The 23267-nt window shown below is 37.8% G+C and overlaps 1 protein-coding gene across 4 annotated transcripts in view; it reads left to right on the top strand.

Moving 5' to 3' along the window:
• CUNH10orf90 (chromosome unknown C10orf90 homolog) overlaps nt 1-23267 on the top strand; it is a 244980-nt gene that overhangs the window by 208402 nt on the left and 13311 nt on the right. For 3 of the 4 annotated variants that reach the window (XM_088131946.1, XM_088131947.1, XM_088131945.1), the window contains 3 exons: nt 749-1042; nt 4949-5142; nt 6371-6572. In XM_088131946.1, the coding sequence (XP_087988072.1) occupies nt 749-1042; nt 4949-5142; nt 6371-6572 (690 nt within the window). The remainder of the gene's footprint in view (nt 1-748; nt 1043-4948; nt 5143-6370; nt 6573-23267) is intronic. The other variant, XM_088131948.1, reaches the window with a different exon arrangement.

Genomic DNA, 23267 nt, shown 5'->3' with positions numbered 1-23267 from the left:
TATGACTCTGGCAAGTACACCCTGTCTTTTGACAAGAAGCCCAGCTGCTTTTTCCTGAGTAAATCCTACAGAAGAGTCTCAGTTCCAAGAATGTGGGTTTATTCATCTATTTTATATTGGAATCTCACTTATCAGTCATTTGGGCTAATGGCCATTTATTAATTTGTCTTTTGTTCTGAATCAGATTATATCGTCCACTTAATCTTCTCACATTTCCACTCCAAAAAGCTTAACAGAAAGCTGTATAAATTGTGATAAATTTCTGCCCCAAAAATAGAGAAAGCCAATCTGTAGTTGAATGCCTGGGTCAAACAATGAGCCACTGCAATGTGTTTATGAAATAAATTATACCAATAATGCATCTTTTATGAAGCGTATCTTAATTCTTGACAATTATTTTCCCAATGGGTTTCTTAAAGTTGTAGCATGTACAATCTTGTACTGTGGAAATGGAAATGAAATGTTGCTGCTTAGGAAGGCATTAATTTGTAATCACAGGTAGTCTTGTTAGAAAAGAAAATAACATGATTAAAAGCGGTTTAGGGAGCAAGGAAGTGAAGAGGCTAATGATCTCACACAGTTTTCTAGTAATGGTGACACAGCACCACTACTTTGAAATGTGGGACTATATTAATGAATTAGATCTTTCACTAAAAAAAAATGCTGTTTTTGCAAATGACACAAGGAGTGTGAAATGATATTTCAAGCATGGTTTGCAATTGACTTCCCTTTTCTTAATTTTTAATAGATGCACATGGATACTCAGGAAGCAACAGAAAGCAATGCAAGAGAGACAAGTATCATGAACTTGCATCTGCTTCATTTCTGGAGCAATCATCTAAGAAAGAATTAATAATAGATGGTAGGATTTCTTTGAAAGACAAACATCTACCCAAAGGCACATCAGACTCCAAAGACAGGAAAGCCCAAAACTTTCCAAATCCAAAAGTATCTATTTCTGATCATGCACGCCATACCAAGGTTTTATCAAAATCAGTACTGGATGAAAATGATAATAATGCGAAAGATCCTTACCCCAAAGGTAAGCCATAGCTTCAGCTATAAGGAATACAATTTTACATTATAATTAAATGGTACAGCATTGTATTAGGAGGATTGTCTGCAAATGTCTGCTTTGAAATGTTGTTTGGAATGCAATGGATTCCAAGTGCATTTACTGTATGTAAACTCAGTAGGTTGTCCATGACCTATAGCAGGGGTCCCCAAACTCTTCAGCTCGTCAACCCCTTCATGAGGTTTCTGTCAGGCTCAGCCCAACAACAGTGAAACAGTCCAGTCAAGTACAGATCCTTAATTTGCTTACACCTTATAGACAGAATCTTGCCAAACTAAATCTATACTATAGCAACTAGTGGATATACCCTGGGAAATTCTAGGGAGTGGCTATCTTGAAACTTTTTCGCTTCCCACACTCACCTTGAGGACTGCATTGTCCCTTATCTCCTTTCCCCTTCTGGAATGTGCCCCCTCCTTCCTGATAGCCTTGATCTCCCATATCACTTTCCTCTTCGTAGATACATTCCATCAGTTTCAGATTGTTCATCGACCCCCAAACATTTATTGTATGAAAATAATTTAATAAATACTACTTTAACTAATAGTACTACATATCATAATCACAATCATAATCATAATCATAATGACAACTCAAGGCATCTCTCACTGGCAGCTGACCATCCAACCCTAGGTAACACTGTCTCACCACTAGCCATTTCACCTTCAGGACTGGGGAGCTCTAAAGTCAAGTCAAGTACAGCTCTAAAGAGACACCAAAAGATTAATTGAGCCCAATCAACCTTCCATCATTTATTGACCACCTACTGACCAGCCACTTATTGACCTTCTTTTGACCCCCAGCCATTTATCGACCTTGAGGGTCAATACTGAACACTTAGGGGAATGCTGTCTAAGTCTATCTCAGAATAAATAACCACAAAGTGAAACACATAATCCTTTTCAATGTTTTCTAATTTATTGAATCTAAAACTTACAGACATTCCAGTGAAGGTTTTACATGCAAAACATTTAAGATTTACTCCCTTTATATTAGGAGAAGAAATTATGTTTACAGTGCTTTCTTAACAGCTGAAAATATCCCCTTTAGTCAAATCATTTGTTGGAGATAATAGAGTCAGAAGCATTCAGAATCATTCTAGATACATTATCTTAAATTCTGTTACTAAAGACAGCTCTATATAATTTTATGTATTTATCAAACAACAGCTAAAGGGTATACTGTACAAGACATTTCTCCTTTACCGTAGTGTTAGAAACAGATCTTTGGGAGCCTATATGCAAAGAAGTTTCTCCAATATGTGAACTGCACTCATCAGGAACATTTATATTGTCCATGAAGTTTTTTAGCTGAAGAAAACATTCAGTTTTTGCAAAACTGTTTTCAACTGCAAGTTGTTTCAAAACTCTGTTCAGTAGACCTACTGTATGTTCAGAAATAATGGCTGCAAGAAAGAATTTGGTACTGTTGCAAAACAGGTGCAGAAAACATAGTTTGCTTATTTGTTGGTCTGAAAAAGTACCAAGTTTCTAGCATGCACAAAATAATTTCTTTGCTGAAACTGAATCTTTGAATCAGTGTGCTAGACTTATAGTCAGTGTGGTAAGAAAGGGCCATCAGTGATGCTTAATTTGTTATTCTAATTAACCCTGCATTTTCAGTGAGAGGCTCATACAATATTTTGTAAATGGTTGTTTGAATTTCAGGCACAACTCCCTCTCTGAATTAATAAATTAAGCAAGAAAATTTTGATCATAAAAGAACAGTTAAACAGGATAATAAATAATGAACATAATTTAAAAAATCTGACTAGATTAATTTATAATTAATTGGTATCATGTTTTAACATTTAGTTATTAGTTTCTCATCTATTAGTAATAGCACTTTAGGGGGTATAATTGCCAGAGAAAGAATAATCCAGAATATAAGCATATTCTATTCATCATTAGTGAAGCAACTCAAGTTGGAACAAAACAAACTGTATTTGATATGAGGAGTAGAAATGTGAAAGAAGTATACCATGAATTCTGTTGGGTGCAACTTTGGGTAGACTCCATCCACTGGACTTTGTAGTAGATAAACATTGGTATCAAATGCAGCTTGCTAGCATACAGCCGAAAATTTTGCATCTAAAAAAATATGCTGCTGAAAGTTGCATGCAAAATGGCAATTACTTTTAAAAGGAGCTTCCGTCAGAGGAATTTCCATTTTAAAAGCTGGATGGAATGTTGTATGTCAAAGGACTCAAGTAAAATTATTTGCATTAAAAAAACGTTGTTGAGCAATTTTCATTAATTGTATCATTATGACAATTTACAGTTTAAAACAAGTACAGAAGAACTGCCATTCTACGATATTGCCTAACTAATGTGAGATTGATAGTAAAATAAATATTATTTTAACAGTGCTCATGTTTCTCATTAGAAATGACTAAAAGTAGCTGCTAAAAGTATGAACTGCAAGCTGAACTTTCTGATTCAGATCTTTTCCTCCAAGAAACTTACTAGGGGAGCCTAGGCCAGCATTATTCCCTCTTCTTTGGTTGGTTGGTTAAAGTATTTCAACCACGGGGGGTCACAGAGTATAAGAACACAAGAACTTAAAAATGACCCTGCTGGATTAACTCCCATCATCCTAGTCCAGCATTTTGTTTCTGACGAAGGCCAGCCAGATGCCTCTGCAGTGGGCCCAACTAGGAGATGGAACCATACTCCTCTGATGTTATTATCTTCCAGCAACTGATTCCTGAATTTTGCAGGTTACTTATTTGCTACATGAAGAAGTGCTTTCTTTGCCTGCCCTGAATCTCCTTCCAGACAGGTTCACTGAATGACCACTGGTCCTAGTGTTTTGAAGAACAGAATGCATGATTTTATATTCCTTGATCGTGTATCTCACTCCCACTCTGTCATCTTTCTTTCAGACTAAAGAGTTGCATAGGGAGAAGACATTTAATTCGTCTTTTTTAAAATCTGGAGACCAGAACTGTATGCAGTAATCCATATGTGAACATACCATAAGGACATTACAGTGTTGGCATTTTTATTTTCAGTTGCTTTCCTAATGATCCATAGTATGCGGTTTGCCTTTTTCACAGCTGCTGCATATAGAATTGACATCTCCTGGGTGCTATTCACCATAACACACCAATATTTTTTTCTGGTTTGTTACAGACATCTCAGAAGTTAGAGGCTTTTTGCCCTAATGTGTTTCACTTTAGACCTACTTGAACAGAATTGCATCTGCCATTTGGATGACCATTCACCCAATTTAAAGAGGTCTTTCTGCAGCTATTCTGGAGTGGCTTAGAGATCAATAAAGTAACATGATAGCATCTGCCTTTAGACTTGCCATTTAAAAGTCATAACATATATAGCATGCAAAAAAAGGGGGGGGGGGAGTGGGGAGGAAGAATACAATAGAAAGACAAATGAAGATTACACTTCTTATAATGACTAGATGGAAACAACTCAATAGGCCTGAGTGAGAGCCTCTGAGAAGAAACTAGTGGACTCTGGCCTCAGCAAACGGATGGAAAACTGCTGCTTCCATGCTGTCTCCTTCCGGCACTCAGAAATAACCTGAAAGGATTTTGAAATATATAATATATAGATTCTATCATTTCATTTTCCTCCTGGAATATAATTAGTTAAATACAATAGCCCTGGTATACACCCAGATTTAGTGGATCTCCAGCTGAAGGAAAACTTGCGTAATACTTGTGCTTATTTATGAAACTTTGTATGATAGGACTTCCAGGGTTAAACAAGCACAAAACTCTACATCCTCTGCTCAGCAATTTCATGTATATATTTCTTTTAGAGATGCCTCCCAGGTTTGAAAATATCTAGAAGAACCCAAAAACAAATTGGCTACCACCCCTTAATAAACAATTCTCTCTGTCTTTCTAAGGTGATTACAAATTGTGTGGTTCAGCTAGCCAGTCCAAGGAACATAAGATAAATGTGAAGAAAGAGATGGTCAACAGGCAAACAACCTCTGCAGCCCATGAACCAGATGTTCCTCATGAGAAATACGAAGCCTTCCAACATTCAGAGGTCTGCCTTGAGCCTGAGAAAATTCCTGCAAGCCCACTCACTCTCAGGGTAAAATATTCACATTCCCTGCTAACTCTTAATCTTGGTATGGTTATTTCCTTGGAAACCCACTAGAGGCAAAAAAAATTTTTTTTTAAAAAGCAGCAAAACAGTAAAGTTTTATGAATGTACTCTTATTGCTGAGAAGCATTTTGCTTACATGATACATTGAGAACTTGGAAGTGACTTGTCCACATCTTCTAGTATCCTGCTTTACTAGATCCTATTTTTTGTCTATGTACTTTTTTCTTACCAGCTTCCTCTCATCTATTTACAAGTCCTGTTGATCTGGTAGTTCCCCTTAACTCTTGATTAGTCTGCAGAAGATTAAATGAATTCATATCCTAGAAATTCTACACAATTAGCTCTAAGAAAATATATCTCTTCCCCAAATTCAGAATACTGAATATTTTTCAGAGCGCTGATATAAAGTGGACAGAAGCATGCGTGGTTGGAGCCAGGATTTCCCTCCCCTCTCTGAGTTTGTGGAGTGTGGCCTTTGGCTTTTGAATTATGTTAAGCATATTTTAGAACTTACATTAAAATTCCTGTGTGTTTTCCTCCTCAAAATAGCAGAAAACCAACTCATTTTCAGTAGTTGAGGTTGAAGCAGGCTCAGGGGACTACTGTATATGTGGTCCTGGGAATCTGAGCTGTTCATCCTGGTTTAAATGGCACATGCAAAATATAGTCCATTCAAGAGTTACACTTGCATAAGATATACAAGACTGAGTAAAGAGAATGGGGCCTTGTATGCCCACCTGCTCCTCATTTCTTCATACATACTGGGCTCTCGCCCAATCAGCCATTTTTGAACAAGATGTTCTGCAATGAGCTTTTACTTGCATTTACTTCAGCAAGAACATACTGGTTATGCACAGGCTTCTATTCACATTCCCAATGCACGTAATAATTAGAACACAGGAAAGTTGAAGATATTTCACATCCCCTTCCATCTTATATTAGTGTACCTATTAGGACAAAATGAACAAACGTGATTAATGAATACTTGCATAGCACTGGTCATCTGCTGTGACACATGCGGTAAATGCTAGTCCCCATTTGTTCTATGAAGCTATGCATTCTGCACTGCCAAAAGGTGCCCTGTTAGAGCCACTACATCTGAGAGCTTCAGATCTCTGATCTGTAAGAAAACTTCCTGATCCTTTCCAGGGACAATAGAAAAATCTCATTAAGGATGACTGAATGATGTCCTCTCTATTCCTCCCTGTTTTAGGAGGCGCTGGAAGTTCACAAGCCTCATTTTATTTCCCGCTCACAAGAACGAATAAAGAAACTTGAACACATGGTGCAATTAAGGAAAGCACAGCAGAATGATGTTTCGGGAAAGAAGCAAGGAACTGCTCTTTCTTGCAAACTTTCCTCAACTTCCATTACAAATAAGAAGAAACAATATACAGTTCCTCATCCACTGAGTGGTAAGTTGAGCTGTGTAACCCCCATCAAGCATGCACACTATTCTTTGCCATCTTTTTGAAACTGGACATCGTTGCTTTCACTATTGGTGATATGGCTAAATGCCATGTTCATGTTTATTTATTTACTCCTCTTATATGCTGGCAAATCTAAATGATGGCAGTTTTCAATGTAATAGGTATAACACATAAAATCCCAATTCAAAACAAAAATAAAATCCCAGTTTTAAAAAAAAACCAAAATCAATAAGCCTTGTATTAATGAATATACTGTATAATCCCTTAACTCTTTGCAACAAATTGATTTTACTCTCCTTTTTCCGCCCATAGTTCCCAGAAGGGGGAATTATTTTGCCTCCCATTATATTTCAAGTATAGGTAGTGGGGTGCCTTTAGGTACCAGTGTGCCCATGGATATTTCCCTCTGTACTTGCCAGGTTCCCTCCCCTCCCATCTTAATTAGATTTTTCTGATTAAAAAAAGGAGGAAGTCAAAGTACTTCAAAGCAGAGCACGAGTCCCTAGCATTATCTTTACTGATAAGAATGTTGCTGGGACACACACATATACTGTAGGCCCCATAAACATTTGTTGAAATGGAAATGATTAATGTCTGCAGTCCAGTTCTTTGTTTAGAAATAGGCCCACCTTCCCAGGAAAAACAGACAAAGGTAAGCTGGGCAATCAAGCCTATAGTGGGAGTGAGGAGATACTAGAGAGACTGACAAGGAGCCACCTCACCAGGTGTGATGTTATGTGGTAATGACCTTGGGAGACAGGAGGAAGATCTGCATCCTAGGCAACAGTCTAATAAGAGGCACTCAGTCCGCAGGTGGGGGAAAAGCATGGGAAGTGTTTCAGAAAGGACCCTCCCTAGTTTTCTGGATACTAAAAAGAGAGGAGGGGAGAAATACTTTCAGTCTTGCAAGATTGATGTTAGCCCTTCAAGGTAGTCCAGACAAGAAGCACAACCAGGAGCATCAACACTATCTTTATTGTAAGGTTACATTAAACAGAAAAGACTGGAAGTATTTCTCCCCTCCTCTTTTTTTAGTCTCCAGAAAACTAGGGAGGGTCCCTTCTGAAACACTTCCCATGCTTTTCCCCTACCCAGGGACTGAGCTGCCTCTTATCAGACCGTTGCCTAGGCTGCAGATCTTCCTCCTGTCTCCCAAGGTCATTCCCACATACCATCACATCAGGAAAATCTCTTTCAAGTCAATTTGTGTTTTTTTGATTGGCCTCATTTCCCAGGGCAACCATTTTGTAAGAGTGTCCACAACATTCTTCCAAAATTCCAGATACGTTTATGGCCTATAAAAATTGTTTGTCCCTAGCATACTTGGACAAATTAACTATTCCTATCATATCTAGCTCTCATGTGTTGACATTTTAATGACTGTTACCTAGAAGATGTCTTATAATTTGTACATTCATTAAAGTGTCAGGAAGATTTTTTAAAAAATACATATTTTAAGGCAAAGTAGGAGAACAGCCTTTGTGCTATTGCAGTTCTACCTACAAAACAAAACAAATTTAAAAACTTATCTAGATCTAGATTTCATTTCTTGACAGCTCAACAATAGGCGTAGATAGGATATAATCCTAAGGGGTTTGTTACTCAATTTTTCTCACAATAATCTGAAAAGCATTCTTCTACTTTCCACTGGAATCTGGGCAACAACCCACTGATGTGACTTCTAGTTGTAAGCTCCTGAAATCCTGTTATTGCTGGGTAAAATAAGGCAAAAGACATGGATGAAATGATGGCAAAGATGCTTGAATATTGAGTATTTGTTTCTTACATTTAGAAGCCCTGATATTTCTGGTTTCATATGGTGAGCCTTGAGCAGTTATAGATTAATTGATTGTTGTTGTTTTAAATTTTAACTGTTGTTTTTGAGAATAACTTTTTAAATGGATTGGTTGTTCAATGGAGAATGAATCATGTGCTGGCTGAAGGTAATGGAAGTTGAAGCCATATCAGGTTAGGCTACTGATAGATTACCTAGAAATCACTTTATAAGGGCATCTTGTCTCTATTTAACAGCTCAACCAGTATGTTTCTGCCTTAGATGCTGTTCAAGTTGAAATACTGAAGACTGTTTTCAGCTGGGAATGCTGCAGCTTTTGTAGTGTTTATGGGCAAGCTGCTTCCCCTTAGGAGGGAACTCTTATCCCATCGCTCCTTTTTGTTTCTGAGATTCTGCTTCCCTGATAGGTCCTGTAAGGTAAATGCTGACTTGTCAGTATTACATTTTCCCCTCAGCAGTCTTGGCAGATCCAGCCTAGGAGAAATTGACAGTTTCTTCTTTCTGTATTGCAGGAGACCAGCTTTATGTAAATCAAGACTTTTTCTGTTATTACTGTTGTTGTTGTTGTTATTTTCTTCTGTTTTGTATCCAGTGGAGCTGAGGGGATTTTTAGATTGCAGAATGCAGGTCATTTTCATGCTGCTTTTGAGGAATGTGGCTCTCAGTTAGTTTAATACAACTGATGAGTGGCCTGCTGTGTTAGTCCTGGCTGAGGCCAAGGTGTGGGTGTTCTTGTTTGAAGCTAATTCAAGTGACAATATCTATCTGAACTTGAATTATTTGGGTTGACTGCATGTGTATGGGCTTAAACAAATAACATTTCCACTGAAGCTGCAAGCACAGAATTTGTATATGGGCACATAGATGACCAGGAAAAGATTGCAGTGCCATAGAGAGGATGCAGCTGCTTTAATGCTTCAAGGGAGGATTCTTTGCTCATGCTGAGGTCCTTTGTAAGGACCCCTTTCAAATGCTTTGCGTAGCTTGATTGCTCATCATCCTGTAACAATGAAATCTGGGATCAGACCACAGACTATGATCTTGTCTTTAGATTGATTCCTTTACAGGTAGTCCTTGTTTAGTGACCGCCTCATTTAGCAACTGTTTGCAGTTACAACGGTGATGAAAAAGTAATTTTGCAACCAATCGTCGCATGTATGACCTTCATAGGTTTGTAAAGCAAAGGAAAGCTGAGGTAAGATCATAAGCACAGCTGTGGTTTCACTTAGTAACTGCTTCACTTAACAATCAAGTTGCCAGCCCCAATCACTAAATCACTAAACGGGGACTACCTGTATTCTACATTTATATGAACTGATTAAATAAATTCTGCCTCAGTTTTTCGGATGAATTTGTATTTGCACCCCTGCCTGATTTTGGTCCTAACCTTTATTTATAAAATAATTTTATTAAATTTTTGGAAAGTACAAATATGTACAAAAATACATATGAAAGGCTTAGTTTTAAAATAGAACTCCTATTTTACTTGCCATTTTCAAAAGTTCAGAAAACTGAAAGTTCTTCTCAACCAACACGATAAAAAACTGTATTTGTAAATAATGACCCTGGCCTAATCTTGTTGGATCCAAGTACCTTGTGTGATTGGCTGCATATTGCTCAATATTGATTTAAATAAAATATACCAGTTCATTTCATCAGGACTGGAATATTTTGTTTTGTAACAGTAAAGAAACTTGTTGCAGGTCTGGTGGAGAGGCCTAGGAAGGAGTCCTGCCCTGTTATCTGGGAACAGTTTGAAACTGTTGGATCTGTGGAAGTGGACAGAGTCCTTAGAGCTGTGGGCTCAGTCACCTGCTCTTTAGATCCATGCCCCTCCCAGCTGGTTAAAACGGCCCGGGGGTTGTTGTGTGAGTGGGTTCTAGCAATGGTTAATTCTTTCTTGAGGCGATGTTCCTTCATCTCTTAAGGAAGTTTTGGTTCACCCCCTCCTCAAGAAGCCATTGCTGGACCCCACTACACTGGACACTTTTCATCCAGTATATAATCTTCCCTTTTGGGGAAGGTGATTGAGAAGAAGGTGGCACAGCAGTTTCAGAGGACCTTGGAAGAAGCTGATTATCTGGATCCCTTTCAGTCAGGATTGAGGCCCAGATATGGGATGGAAACAGCATTGGTCACGTTTTTGGATGTTCTTGGTGAGGGCGGGATGGGAGTTGTGCATCCATCCTTGCTCTACTTGACCTCTCGGCAGCTTTCGATACCATCGACCATGGTATACTTCTGGATCAGCTTAGAGGATTGGAGGAGGGCAGCAGGATCCTGTGCTGGTTTGCCTCCTTTCTTAGGGTCTGATTTCAGTTGGTAGTGGTTGAGGAAGAGAGCTCCCACCCTCAGCCCCTACTATGTGGGGTGCCGCAGGGTTTGGTCCTCTCCCCTCTCCTATTTAACATCTACATGAGACTGCTGGGTAAGCTCATCTGTTGCCATGGGGTGAAATATCAGTACACTGATGATACCCAATTATACATCTCTCCCCCTGGCGAATTAAGCAATGCTGTGAATGTCTTATCCCAATGCCTGGTGGCTGGGAGAATCTAGATGAAGAACAACAGGCTTCAGCTGAACCCTGTCAAGTCTGAGTTGCTCTGGCTTTTGGGGCCTTCTGGCTCTAGGACTATGCCATCTCTGGTGCTGGATGAAGTGGCACTGCCCCAGACAGACCCTGTACACAATCTGGGGGTCCTCCTGGACTCACGACTCCTGCTCAAAGAGCAGGTGGCAGTCATGGCTAGGAGGGTCTTTGCTCAGCTTCGTGTTGTGCACCAGCTGTGCCCATTCCTGGATTCGGGGGTTCTGCTCACTGTCACTTATACCCTAGTCACCTCCCAATTGGATTTCTGTAATGCGCTCTACATGGGTCTGCCCTTGAAGAGTATCCAGAAGCTTCAGCTGGTGCAAAATGCAGCGGTGTGGTCAGTTATGTGCGCCCCTAGAATGATACACGTTACACCTCTGCTCCGGAAGCTGCACTGGTTGCCAGTTTGCTTCCAGGTCCAATTCACGGTGCTGGTTTTAACCTTTAAAGCCCTTCAAGGCATGGGGCCAGGTTATCTGGGGGACCACCTCTCCCTGATTATATGTGCCCATCCCACCAGATCTGGCAGAGAAGGCATGCTGCGGGTCCCACCTGTCAGGGTACTACACTTGGCGGGTCCCAGGAGGCGGGCCTTCTCTGCTGTGGTGCTCGTTTTGTGGAATCTTCTCTCCCCTGAAGTGAGATTAACTCCTCCATCCTTTTTAACATTCCGCAGGTCCCTCAAAACCTGGCTATGCCTTCCGGCCTGGGGGTTCCAGGGGACTGGGCAGATCTTGTGATGGCTCCCTTACTGCGGCTAACATTATCCTCTCCTGTTTTTGTGTTTCTTTATAGTTTTTCATAATGAATGTCTTTTATTTATTTATTGGTTTTTTAATTCAATGTTTTACACTGCCCAGAGTCACTGTTCTGTGAGATGGGCAACTATACAAATTTGATATAAACAAACAAACTAGACAATAAAAAGGTGAACTAAATGCTGGATCCCTAAGACCAAGTTCCAAATGGATTCAGATCTAATGGATCAAATCCAATAATATCTATTGACTGGATTTGATCCATTAGATCTATTTTTGTTGTTGTTGTTTAGTCGTTAAGTCGTGTCCGACTCTTCGTGACCCCATGAACCATATTGCGCCAGGCCTTCCTGTCCTTCACTGCCTCCCTGAGTTTGCTCAGTTTCATGCTCAATTAGATCTATTACTTCATAAACAAATAATGAACATGTTAATTCAGGTAGGCATGTTAACAAAAAATGGGTTGCTTGAGACTTTTTTTCTTCTTTCCTTTCATTGCCTTTTGTGTGCAGGATTAGTGAGGGGATTTCAATTGCTGCAGAATCTGAAACAACTAAGAGCAGGGCAGCGATTTTTGTTCCTGTTCTCAGAAAATTATCACAGGTTGTTTTCAAATTGTTTTTAAGAATGGGGGAGTGAGGTTGGTGGCAATGTGGAAATTCCCCAAGAATCTTGCTTCAACACTTTTCCTTCAGTTTCAAGTAGGCTTACTCAACTAAAAGCATCTCTCTTGTCTAAACAGAACATCCAGACAAACTGTCTGTTTCCTAGGGAGAGACCATTCAGGTATTATTCCTATATCAGAAACACGACTGGGTGTGCCCTAGAGATGGATATACCATCCTTAGGAAATCTGTAATGTTTAAATGCCTCTTACATTTAAGGAGCAGATTGATTATTTTCTGTCATTTATTCTGGGACCAGGACTATTGTTCTCAGGGAAACAGAAATGTCTTTGGCTAAAATATTAGATGAGCAAATACTTACATCTTCCTTAAAAAAAAAAAAGGTAAGTCTTGTTTGGCCCTATTTTTCCTGATTGCTGGATATGTCGTTTCCCAACAATGAAGGATGCTTCTACCTACTTCCTAAATGAATCACATGGGTGATCCCACTTGATGATCATGAATTATGGTGTTACAATACATTGATGCAAATTAGACTTAGCTATGTGATGATGTCCTGCAGGCAGATGAAGGGAATTCAAACAAGAAAATGAACATTTTTGTAGGAACATCAAAACATACCAAACAAATTTGTTTCTTTTTGGGGGTGGAAACTACTCAGTACTAAACTAGGTCAATACTTCCATTAAGATTTCCTCTGTAACTTCACTGTATGTGCAGGTTTGCATCCAACTACTACATATATCAGGTATATCAGTTCTGCTAAGTGAAGGTAATGTTTACGATAAGAATTTAAAGATACATATCTAGTTTGGCTCATAAAAGTTTTTGATGGAGCTAATGTTGTGATGGAGATATCTAAACCAGCTCCAAATGTTTGTCCCTTAAGAAATTAAGTTTCTGAAAATATTGGGAAGTAGCAATGTGTTTTAAATACTTTATGATGAAAAGCAAACACTTTTAAATTAAAAATGATTCTGCACAATACAAGAATATATCATGAAGGAAATAATTAAATCATGGTACCATCTTCCATATAGTTTAAAAAACATTAGTAAACTATCTCCTGCTCCACTAATAGTATCTGTCAGAAGAAATATGTTGGGCCAGAAAAGGGCAACATTAATATGTGAATTAATCTCTCAGATTTATTTGTGTAAAATTAATCTTGTCAGATTAATTAGTTTAAAAACTAATCATGTCAGTTGACTGACCCTCCCAGTCCATTCATATATGCAGTGTGGGATTTAGCTGCACGGAAGCAATACCATGTAATCCAGGCTTAAGTGTAAGATCAGAACACATTTTCTGCATATTTGGTTCATGTTGTTTTTTGACTATGGCTATAGTCATGAAAGACTTTCGATAACTCAAATAATGGTGATTTAACCAATCATACTGTTATTATAATTTATATTAGATTCCTAGAAAAATGGGGAGTGCCTTTATGTCAAATTGGGTCCGATGTGATATGGGGTGGAACCCTTAGTCTTGAGGGAAAGTTCAATAGTATATCTGCTCCTCTATAATGACAATCTTATTTCATACTATTGTTTCAGTGATTTTCTGAGAATTATCACTCTGTGTATGTGTGTGTGTGTTATGTGTATTTACACTGTGGGAAATGTCTTTTCCAAAATACATTTTCTGGCTTATATGTTTGGTTATATTCAAATTGTTTTATGAAGGATTGGTATATGTTTGGTTAGATTATCTTTGTGTTTATATGTTTGGTTAGATTGTCTTTGTGTCTTTTAGTCTGTTTACAGTGCTCTTGATTTCTGAAACTAACATTTATGCAAACTAAGAAATAAAACTCATTAAGGAGTATAACCCTACCTCTAAATCTAACAAAGGAAAGCTTTGTGGCAATTTCTGTGTTTGCACAGTGTGATGCAGAGATTAAACCACAAATTTGTTTGAATGCATGGAGACAGGATATTTAAAGGAAGAAATGAACAGAAGATGATTCAGGGTCTCTCAAATTCCCAGTCATTCTAACAGTAGCAACAATGCTTTAATGTTTCCCACCAAACTAGGCTGCTGAAATGAACAAAGAAGTTAGGGAAAGTAGGAGCGGACTTTGCTTGAAAGGAGAGTGAGGTCAGTTCAATTCTATGTACTTCCACACCACACAGTTTCCACCTACCAATCCTTTATAAAACAATTTAAATCTAATCTGTTTTCATCTTCACTTCTCCTGACCCCAAAACACGGAATGGTCAGGGAACAACATAAACCAACAAGTGCTCACATCCAGCTGACCAGTAACAGAGTACTCCAAAATTTAATTCAATCAGCACCACACTCCATGAGGTAATTCAGGTTCTGGAGCAACAGATATCTCTACCACATTTCACAGAAAATGGATATAAAATAAATAAATTGGTAACATCTCCCCCCCTTCCCCCACATTTTCAGTATATGTTGAGTGTACTTGTCTAATTATTTGCAAATAAATTCTGAGCAGTTGCTGGGAAGGGAAGCTTTCAGGCTGCAAAGATGCTGTTCTGTTACATTTAAAAGCCTCTTGCCAACTACAGTGGTGAAATGATAGCAAGTTAGCATTTTTATAAGAAATGAGGAATTAGCAGGTGAAGTTTCCATTTATTTACATATAACTGTGATGATTACATGCACACACCCTTGTAGCTTTCTTGGCAGCAGTATGGAAATTTTCCATTGTTGTCTTTTTCAACTTTCCACTGTAGTCTAGAGCCCTGATATTTGCTATATTTCTTGCATATTTAAAGAAGATATAATTTTTCTCATTCTCCAGTAAAGATGAAATAAACCGGTCATTACTTTTGAGGAGGGGAGAGAAAATGACAAAATTTGGAAATATTTTTTAATGAAAAACTCATATCTTCTTACATTACAAGGAAAGAAAATCTCTTTTGCTCTGCTTGACTTTGTAACTTCAGTAAATCCTTGTTCATTTGTAATTCAGCAGAAAAGAGAGAAGTAGTCACTGAATCTTTATTTCTCTGCTGATGGAATGTGGCAGGAGAAATCCCTACAGAAAAGAGTTTCAAGGTGCCCCTGCTATAGTTACAAATTGACAGAACTCTACAGATGATTCACCTTCTGTTTCAAATAGGCTATTGCTAACATTTTGATTAAGCAAAGGCAGATACTGGGAAAGTCACTTCTTTATTCCATATATTCCAGTAGTGAACTAATCCTCAAAATATTGAGAGCTTAATTGGAAAAACATTATTAACTGTTTATTTTACTACCATTTTAAGTAGAGCATAGAGAAAATGATGCAAGGAATAATGGCTTGGATCCTAAGGAAACTAATCTAATAGGAATTTCCAGTGTCATCCTTGTTTTTCTCCCTAAAGCTTTTCTGGGAAAGGTGTAATATATTTTAGGAATTGGTCCCTGTTGATTTATTGATTGATTATGTGCCATCAAGTCATTTTCAACTTCTAGCAACCACATAGATAGATTTTCTCCATGACAATGTATCCCCAACTTGGTCTTTCAAGTCTCCTAACAGTGCACTCATCACCACTGTAACTGAGTCCAGCCACCTTGCTACTGGTTGACCTCTTCTTCTCTTTCCTTCCACCTTTCCCAGCATTAGAGCCTTTTCCAGAGAGCTAGGTCTTTGCATAATGTATAATAAAATAATGATAATAAATAATAATAAATAAAATATTAATAAAAGTATGATAATTTGAGCCTCATCATTTGTGCCTCAAGTGAGAACTCTGGGTTCATTTTTTCAGTGATCCATCAGTTTGTTTTCTTGGCTGTCCATGGTATTCTCAAGGGTCTTTTCCGACACTAAAGTTCAAAGGCATCGATACTCTTCCTATCCTGCTTCTTTAAAATCCAACTTTCACTTCCATAGAATGTCACAGGGAATACCATAGCTTACATGATTCTGATCTTTGTAGGTATAGACCTTGTAGTCTATACGTTTCTCAAACAAACAAAAATGTATCATCTTAGCATTGAGAAAAAGAGAAACAAATGAATTATTCTTAGATTAACTGCAAAGCTGGCAAATCCAAATTTTAAAAGGGGTTTTATTAAGAACAAGTAATCCTTCTCTTTACACTATTACTGAAGATAACATTTCTGTCACTGAATACATTTATTAATCACTTAAGGAACAATAGCCTATCTCCTTAATGATAAATACCCTTACATTATTTTTTGTCCATACTTTATCTTATTTGTGTGGATTTAAAATATTCTAGAGATCATAGAATCTATAAGATCTCATAATACTTTTCTAAACTTCAAAACTCCTGCTTTGTAGTTGGCTTCTTTAACAGTTAACTACAGTTCATTTTATTGTATGATTCCTGGTTCTGATGTAACAAGTCAAAACTAGACAAAATAAAACTGCTTCCTGTGGAGAAAAAAAAAACATAGAAGCTTGAAGTTGACTCAGGAACATTTCTGTTCATGCAAATAGCATTAAACCATAGTTTAATACTATACATCAAATTTTCTCATCTAGGTAACAGGACTTGTGGGGAAATCTCCATTTATGTTCATATGATCTGAGCTCCTTCAGATGCAGCTTAATGAATTTAACTACTTATTTCACTGTTCTCTTTTCCATTTATACATTTTCCAATCTGACTTTTAAAGACCAGATCATAACATAAATACAATAGGGATTTAGAATGATTTTAAAAACATACACATATATGTCCTTGTCATTTTTTATTCCCAAAGCCTCCTTTAGGTTGTTCTTTTTTATATTCACTTTGGCTGCTCAACTGGGATATGAGAACCAATAGTTTCATGATCTGACTTCTACTATGCCTGCTGAGCAGAAAAAAAAAAAAAGTAACCTTGAAAGCACCTCTCCTCTCAGAGTGATCTTGGAAACAAATATCCTGCTGCAGAAATTCTAAACCTTAGTAGCAAGGTTTTAGTTGTCAAAATGTGAGATCATGAAGGTGAAGGCACTCAAACACTGTGAGGCTCAATCTCGGGCAAGATCAACCATTTAGGAAAAAGAGCTAATATGTCCTGAATTAAGTCTGCTATCTCTAGCCATTCCTTTCCTTGTATCAGTTTTGATTACAACTTAGAAAAACTATAAGGTCAGAGCCAAAAATGGCTTGTCTGCAAGTTTCTTGGTCCATAGGGAGTTATATGTTCATTTAAACATGTGAAAAACAGAAAACCTTAGAGGATATAGTGATGTGATGGCAATTAGCTCATTGCATACACTGAACATTTTAAAACAAAACAAAACAAAATAAAAACACCTATAGAGTTCCAGCATTGAACCTTTGTCACTATGTCCATCAGTTTTTGTTTGATAAAATTAATAGAACAATAGAGCTTGAAGGGGCCATTTTAGACAAACTGAGTCTACTTCCCTTGCTTAGTGCAGGAATCCCTATTTCTGATTCCAAGTTGTTACTGCAGTCTTTGCTCAAAAATATCCCACAAAGGAAGAGCCCACCAGCTCCTTAGATATTTGGTTCCAGGTCAAAATGCTCCTACAATTAGGGAGCTTTTTGCTACATTCTGTTTGATGTATCTCCCTGTAGCTTTATTAATAAAATTGTTTTTAACATTAAAAACAAACTTAAAGTAGGATAAGACCATTATGTCTAAAATGACAGAATAGGTTATGGTCTTTCTTTATCTAACACCACTTCATCATGTCTGGATGTTGAAGGGTGCTATTGTATATCTCCCACCTCCTGTTTTTTTCTTCCCCCTTCTCTCAAATCTAAACATGCCTATCTCAGTCTCTCATCATAGGATGGTTTCCAATTCCCTGATCATTTTTATTGCCCTTTTTCCAGTTGGCCTGAATCTTTCTTAATATGTGGTGCCCAGAATTGGAACAATTCAGAATATACTAGAAATATTACTTCAAATGATTTGAATCTATATTTCAACATTCACCTTTCTCCAGTCACCTCCCACTTCATCTGTTCTCTAGGATTTCTCAAAGACTGCAGATATGAGTTAGCCAGTTTATTAGCAAATTCCTTCAATACCCAGGCATACAATTCATCTGGCCTGGAGATTTGATCTCATTAATTACCAGTATCTATGATTCTGTTGGGCTCAAGATAAAGTCCTGCTGCTCTAATCTCCTCTTCATAATTGCTTTGTGAAACACAGACCTTCTTTTTTGGAGAAGCTTTAGATTTGCAAGCACCATTTGTACAAGTCTAGACTACCTGAACACATTCTTCCTTAGTAATCTGCCTCTCTTTCCATATGTGCCGCTTTTCATTTTTAAATCTCCATTCAGCTCTTTATACATACACATTGGCTGTTTCTTCTGTCTTCCATTTCTTTCACTCAATGGAATTTCTTGCTATTTTTGTTTTTAGTACTTTCTTTTCTCGGAACACCCTCCTCTCTTAAGTGCCTTCCCTTAATATTTTCTCCTGACAAGCATGATTCTGTTGATTACAGGAGTGATCATTACTGTGAATTTAGCATCAACTATTTTCTTGTCGACAAGGGTACACGTTTGATTACATCTACCGTGAGTTTTCCTTAAAAGCAAGAACTCCACAATTACATGATCATGCTTCTTTACAGTAATATACCCACAGAACTGGATGCAATTCTTGACAATAAATAGTCTAATTCTACTTGGAATCTGTTGTAGCTTTGAAGGAATATGTGCTATGTATATCGATTCATCTATCTCATGGAATTCTCTAAAACATCCAGTGGCAAGACATTTAAACTGAACAGCCACCAAAGCATCTTGAAGAAACAAAAATTGTTTAGAGCTTACAGCACCAACTGCTGCCTATATTATTCCCTTCAGGGACAATTTTATCCCTTTCAAATTAATCTTCAGGTTTAGGAATATCAGCTATTTTAAATTTGTTTTTCTGTACCTTAGATTATATGGATGGATGGATGGATGGATGGATGGGTTGATTATGCACCATCAAGTTGGTGTTGACTCTTAGCAATCACATAGGTAGATTTTCTCCATGACAATCCATCCCTAACCTGGTCTTTCAGGTCTTCCAATGGTGCATCCATCGCCACTGTAACTGTCCATCCACTTTGCTGCTAGTTGTCCTCTTCTTCTCCTCTTTCTTTCCACCTTTCCCAGCAATAGAGTCTTCTCCAGAAAGCTAGGTCTTTGCATAATGTGTCCAAAGTAGGATAGTCTGAGCCTTGTCATCTGTGCCTTGAGTAAGAATCCTGGGTTGATTTGTCCAATGATCCATTGGTTTGTTTTCTTGGCTGACATTGGCATTCTCAGGAGTATTTTCCAACACCAACATTCAAAAGCCTCAATACTCTTCCTATCCTACTTCTTCAAAGTCCAACTTTCACTTCCATGATGTGTCACGGTGAATACCATTGCTTGCACTATTCTGATTCTTTGTAAGTATAGACACACGGCATTTGAATATCTTTTCTGAGGCCTTCATGGCTGCTCCACAAAGTGCTAGTCTGCAGCATATTTCTTGACTGCTTGTTCCTTTACTGTTGATGATTGTTCCTAAAAAGGCAGAAGTTATCTACCACTTCAATAGCTTCATTATCAATTCCAAGCTGGTTGTTGTACCTGTTGTCATTAGATTGGTCTTCTTTCGATTTAATTTTAGTCCCATTTTTTTCACTATGCTCCTTGACTATATACAGTAAGGTACAGGGTTCAACTCCTTCTTAACTTCCATTGCAGGGGCCTAATCTTTCTTAGACAGAGGGTTACACCTTTTGGTAAGCTAGTGTTATACTCCATAAAGCATAGGGGACAGGGTAAAAATTAAATTTAAAGTGATTTAAATCTAATTATGATTAAATTAATGAAACAATTACCTTGATCACACCTCATGTATTTAATAATTTTCTCTTCTGTCATATTATAAATGACAGTTCAGTGGCAACTTGGCAACTGTTAAATTGATTATTTGTGCATCTCAATTCTACTGCAACCTGTTCCCCTTGACAAAGCAGTTTTCACACATCGCCTTCTTTGCTTCCAGGTTGGTTGAGTTCATTAATTGTCAGAACCAGCAGCCCAAGACATTGCACTGCCTGAGGTGAAGGAGAAAATGTCCCCTTTTATTTTTTAGCAGTGGTGATGAGACAATGTACTTTATCAAGTCTGAAGTCAGCAAACTGGGGAATGCAGGTCAGGCTGTATAGCATACAGCCCCCTCCACAGAATCCATCCTCTCACACAGCTGCTTGCCTGATTCCATGCAATGGCCAGGTCAGCCGTATTAATTGCTCTCTGGAAACCATGAGGAACTAGAGATGCAAGATAGGCTTAGATTTCCAGTGCTTTGACTAACTCTGCTACATTACAGCATGTTTCCTGGATTAATCCCCATCCACTGTCTCCTTATATTTATGCTAAATTGATGCATGTGGCCAGCCCTTGGAGACTTCTTGGCAAGTGAACCTGCATCTGCACTGGATATACAGAGATTTTCTTGATACTGCAGTAAAGGTGATGACTGCTTTTTCTAGGCATGAATACACTGGGTTCAGATGAGCATTTTTCATGGTAATGCTGTCTCAATGCAATTCCAGAGTTGCCGTGATACCAAAACAAAGAATGGTGAAGATTATTCCGTTTCACATATGAAATAGAATCTTGACTGAGAACACAAGAGCATTAGATCCCACATAAATTATACAAACCTTTTACCAGTGTTGCTGTTAAATAACTGACATCCAGTCCCATTTCCCTAGAAAATGCTAATATTGGTACAGTTCCTGTTTTCTTATTCTACCCCAAAGGTCCTTATTAGATATAGTTATGTTATATGCACAAGATGCCAATTTTTTTTTTAGAAAGGAATGTTATAGGTGTCATTATCATAAGACCACATTTATGCCAAACAACTTGAAACTTATTTTTATTAACCTTTGTGTTGTATAATTTTAATATTTCATTTCGAGGAAGATAATTAATCCAAGACAAACTACTTACTGTGGACTATACTGAACAAATTAAGAGATCCCACTGTGATGAACTGAATAGAAATGATGTTCAAATAACTGGATTTAAATTTCAAAAAGCATGATGTAATTATTTCAGTGACAGGGTTACCAGCTGTTTATAGTACTTTAAATCTACATAATGAACAGTCTTGTGCTTTAGTGTAAAAAAAAAACCTATGAGTGATTGTGTAACATGCAAAAGCATATGTCTTTGTTATTTTATATGTTAATGTAATTCCCCTCTCCCTCCCCAAATTAATATTTTCCCCCTAAAATCACAGTTTAGAGAATTGTAAACCTGCTGTCCATCTCTGTTGCAAAATGTTGGCATTTTGCTTCTGTTTGCATTTTATAGATTTATGTTACAGAGGGCTTTTGAAATCCATATTTTCACGAGTACTTAGAAATAACAGAATTGACAGTCTCCCTTAGTGTTTTCAAGTAATTACTTCTGTGCTGGTTTGAAAGACATTCAGAGACGCCCTTCAGTGAACTAATAATTGTTTAGAGTTTACAAATACATTCTTTTTAGCAAAAAGAACCAATTTTGTGTCTCTTCCCAATTTTTAATGCTTTAGGAAGATTGTAAATGCTAACATCAGGATTTGGGATTAGGGGCTTTGAACAAAGGCTTTTGACATTCATTTCATCTGCAGTACTGTTTCATGTTTTGCCTCATGGTTTATGAATTCTCTTTTTTTCTTACAGTTTTTATATTTTACTATTATATAGAGAATGCTTCATTTACGCAAAAGATAATAATTATCCTGATCATACCAATATTGTTCAGTATCGAGCTCAGTATTTGTGTTGCAAAAACCATTCCCCCCTCTTCCCCCGAAAATTGTCCTATTCATGCTGTCATTCAGGCATCTGAATATATCATAATACATCTTCATTACTGAAGGGCAATGTTTTTGTGACATTTTTTTCTAAGGGAATGTTTTCCTTGTCCTGCAAATCAAGATTCATCCACTCAGGTGCTCATTCAATTCTATTTCTCGCCTTCCTAACACTTCCTCATTCGGAGATCAGCTTTGAATCCCTTGACTGGGTTTCAAAAGCTTCCACTTAAAATCCACAACTTCTTGGCTCTCCTCACTTCCCAGAAATGTGAAATTGCTAGCAGCTGTTCCCTGCAAGATCTGATAGATCGGGCCAGTATAGCTGGGAGAAGGTAGTCCTGTAGATGCCCAGGAATGAAGTGCTTTGTAAGTTTATTCCTGCATCTTAAATTGTACTCAGAAACTTATCAGTAAACCAATGCAGGGCCCACAGATTTGCTGTTATTTGTTTCCAATTTCAAGAATCAGAATATATATGCAGGCAACAGCATTCTGGACCAGTTGTACTTTTTGAATATTTTTCAAGGGCAGTCCCACATAAACACATTGTGGTAATCCAATCAGGTGATGATGAGGGCGTGAATCACTGTAGTTGGATCCTTTGCCTGTTGATAGAGATAACACTGCCATTGACAGATAATTCCAGCATATAAACAGTAATTCTGTTTTATTAGGGTTCATCTTTAATCTGTTTTCTTCCATTTAGATCCTTACAGCTTCCAAGCAGCTGGATTTGTCATCAATAGCATCTTTCCAAAGGCCTGGGGTGGCAATATAAAACTGGGTGCAATACTGATGATAATGTACCTCAAACTGTCAGATGACCTCACCCAGTGATTAGACATTAAAAAGTAGGGGACAGAGGAGTGACCCCTGTGGTACTCCACACGTCAGAGGCCATCAGGCTGACCTCTCCTTCCCCCCCACCATGGCATCAATATATAGGGAATTATTGCACATTAACTAGTGTAAATGTGAAACTAAATGTGTAACTTTGAAACTAAAAACAGTTTTTCTCTTCTTAAGTAAATACTAAATGGTACATACTTGGGTTCATGGATTACCTAAAGCAATACATCTTAGAATTTAAGAACAGAACCTGAAAAGAGAAGATCTTGGTTCAGGGCACTGA

The sequence above is a fragment of the Python bivittatus genome, unplaced genomic scaffold (assembly GCF_059951505.1).
Source record: "Python bivittatus isolate LINGU-HERP-01145 unplaced genomic scaffold, Pbiv_v1 ctg000980_np1212, whole genome shotgun sequence".
Classification (NCBI taxonomy): domain Eukaryota; kingdom Metazoa; phylum Chordata; class Lepidosauria; order Squamata; family Pythonidae; genus Python; species Python bivittatus.
Note: the sequence above shows the minus strand (reverse complement) of the source record. Positions and strands in the feature narration are given on the sequence as shown.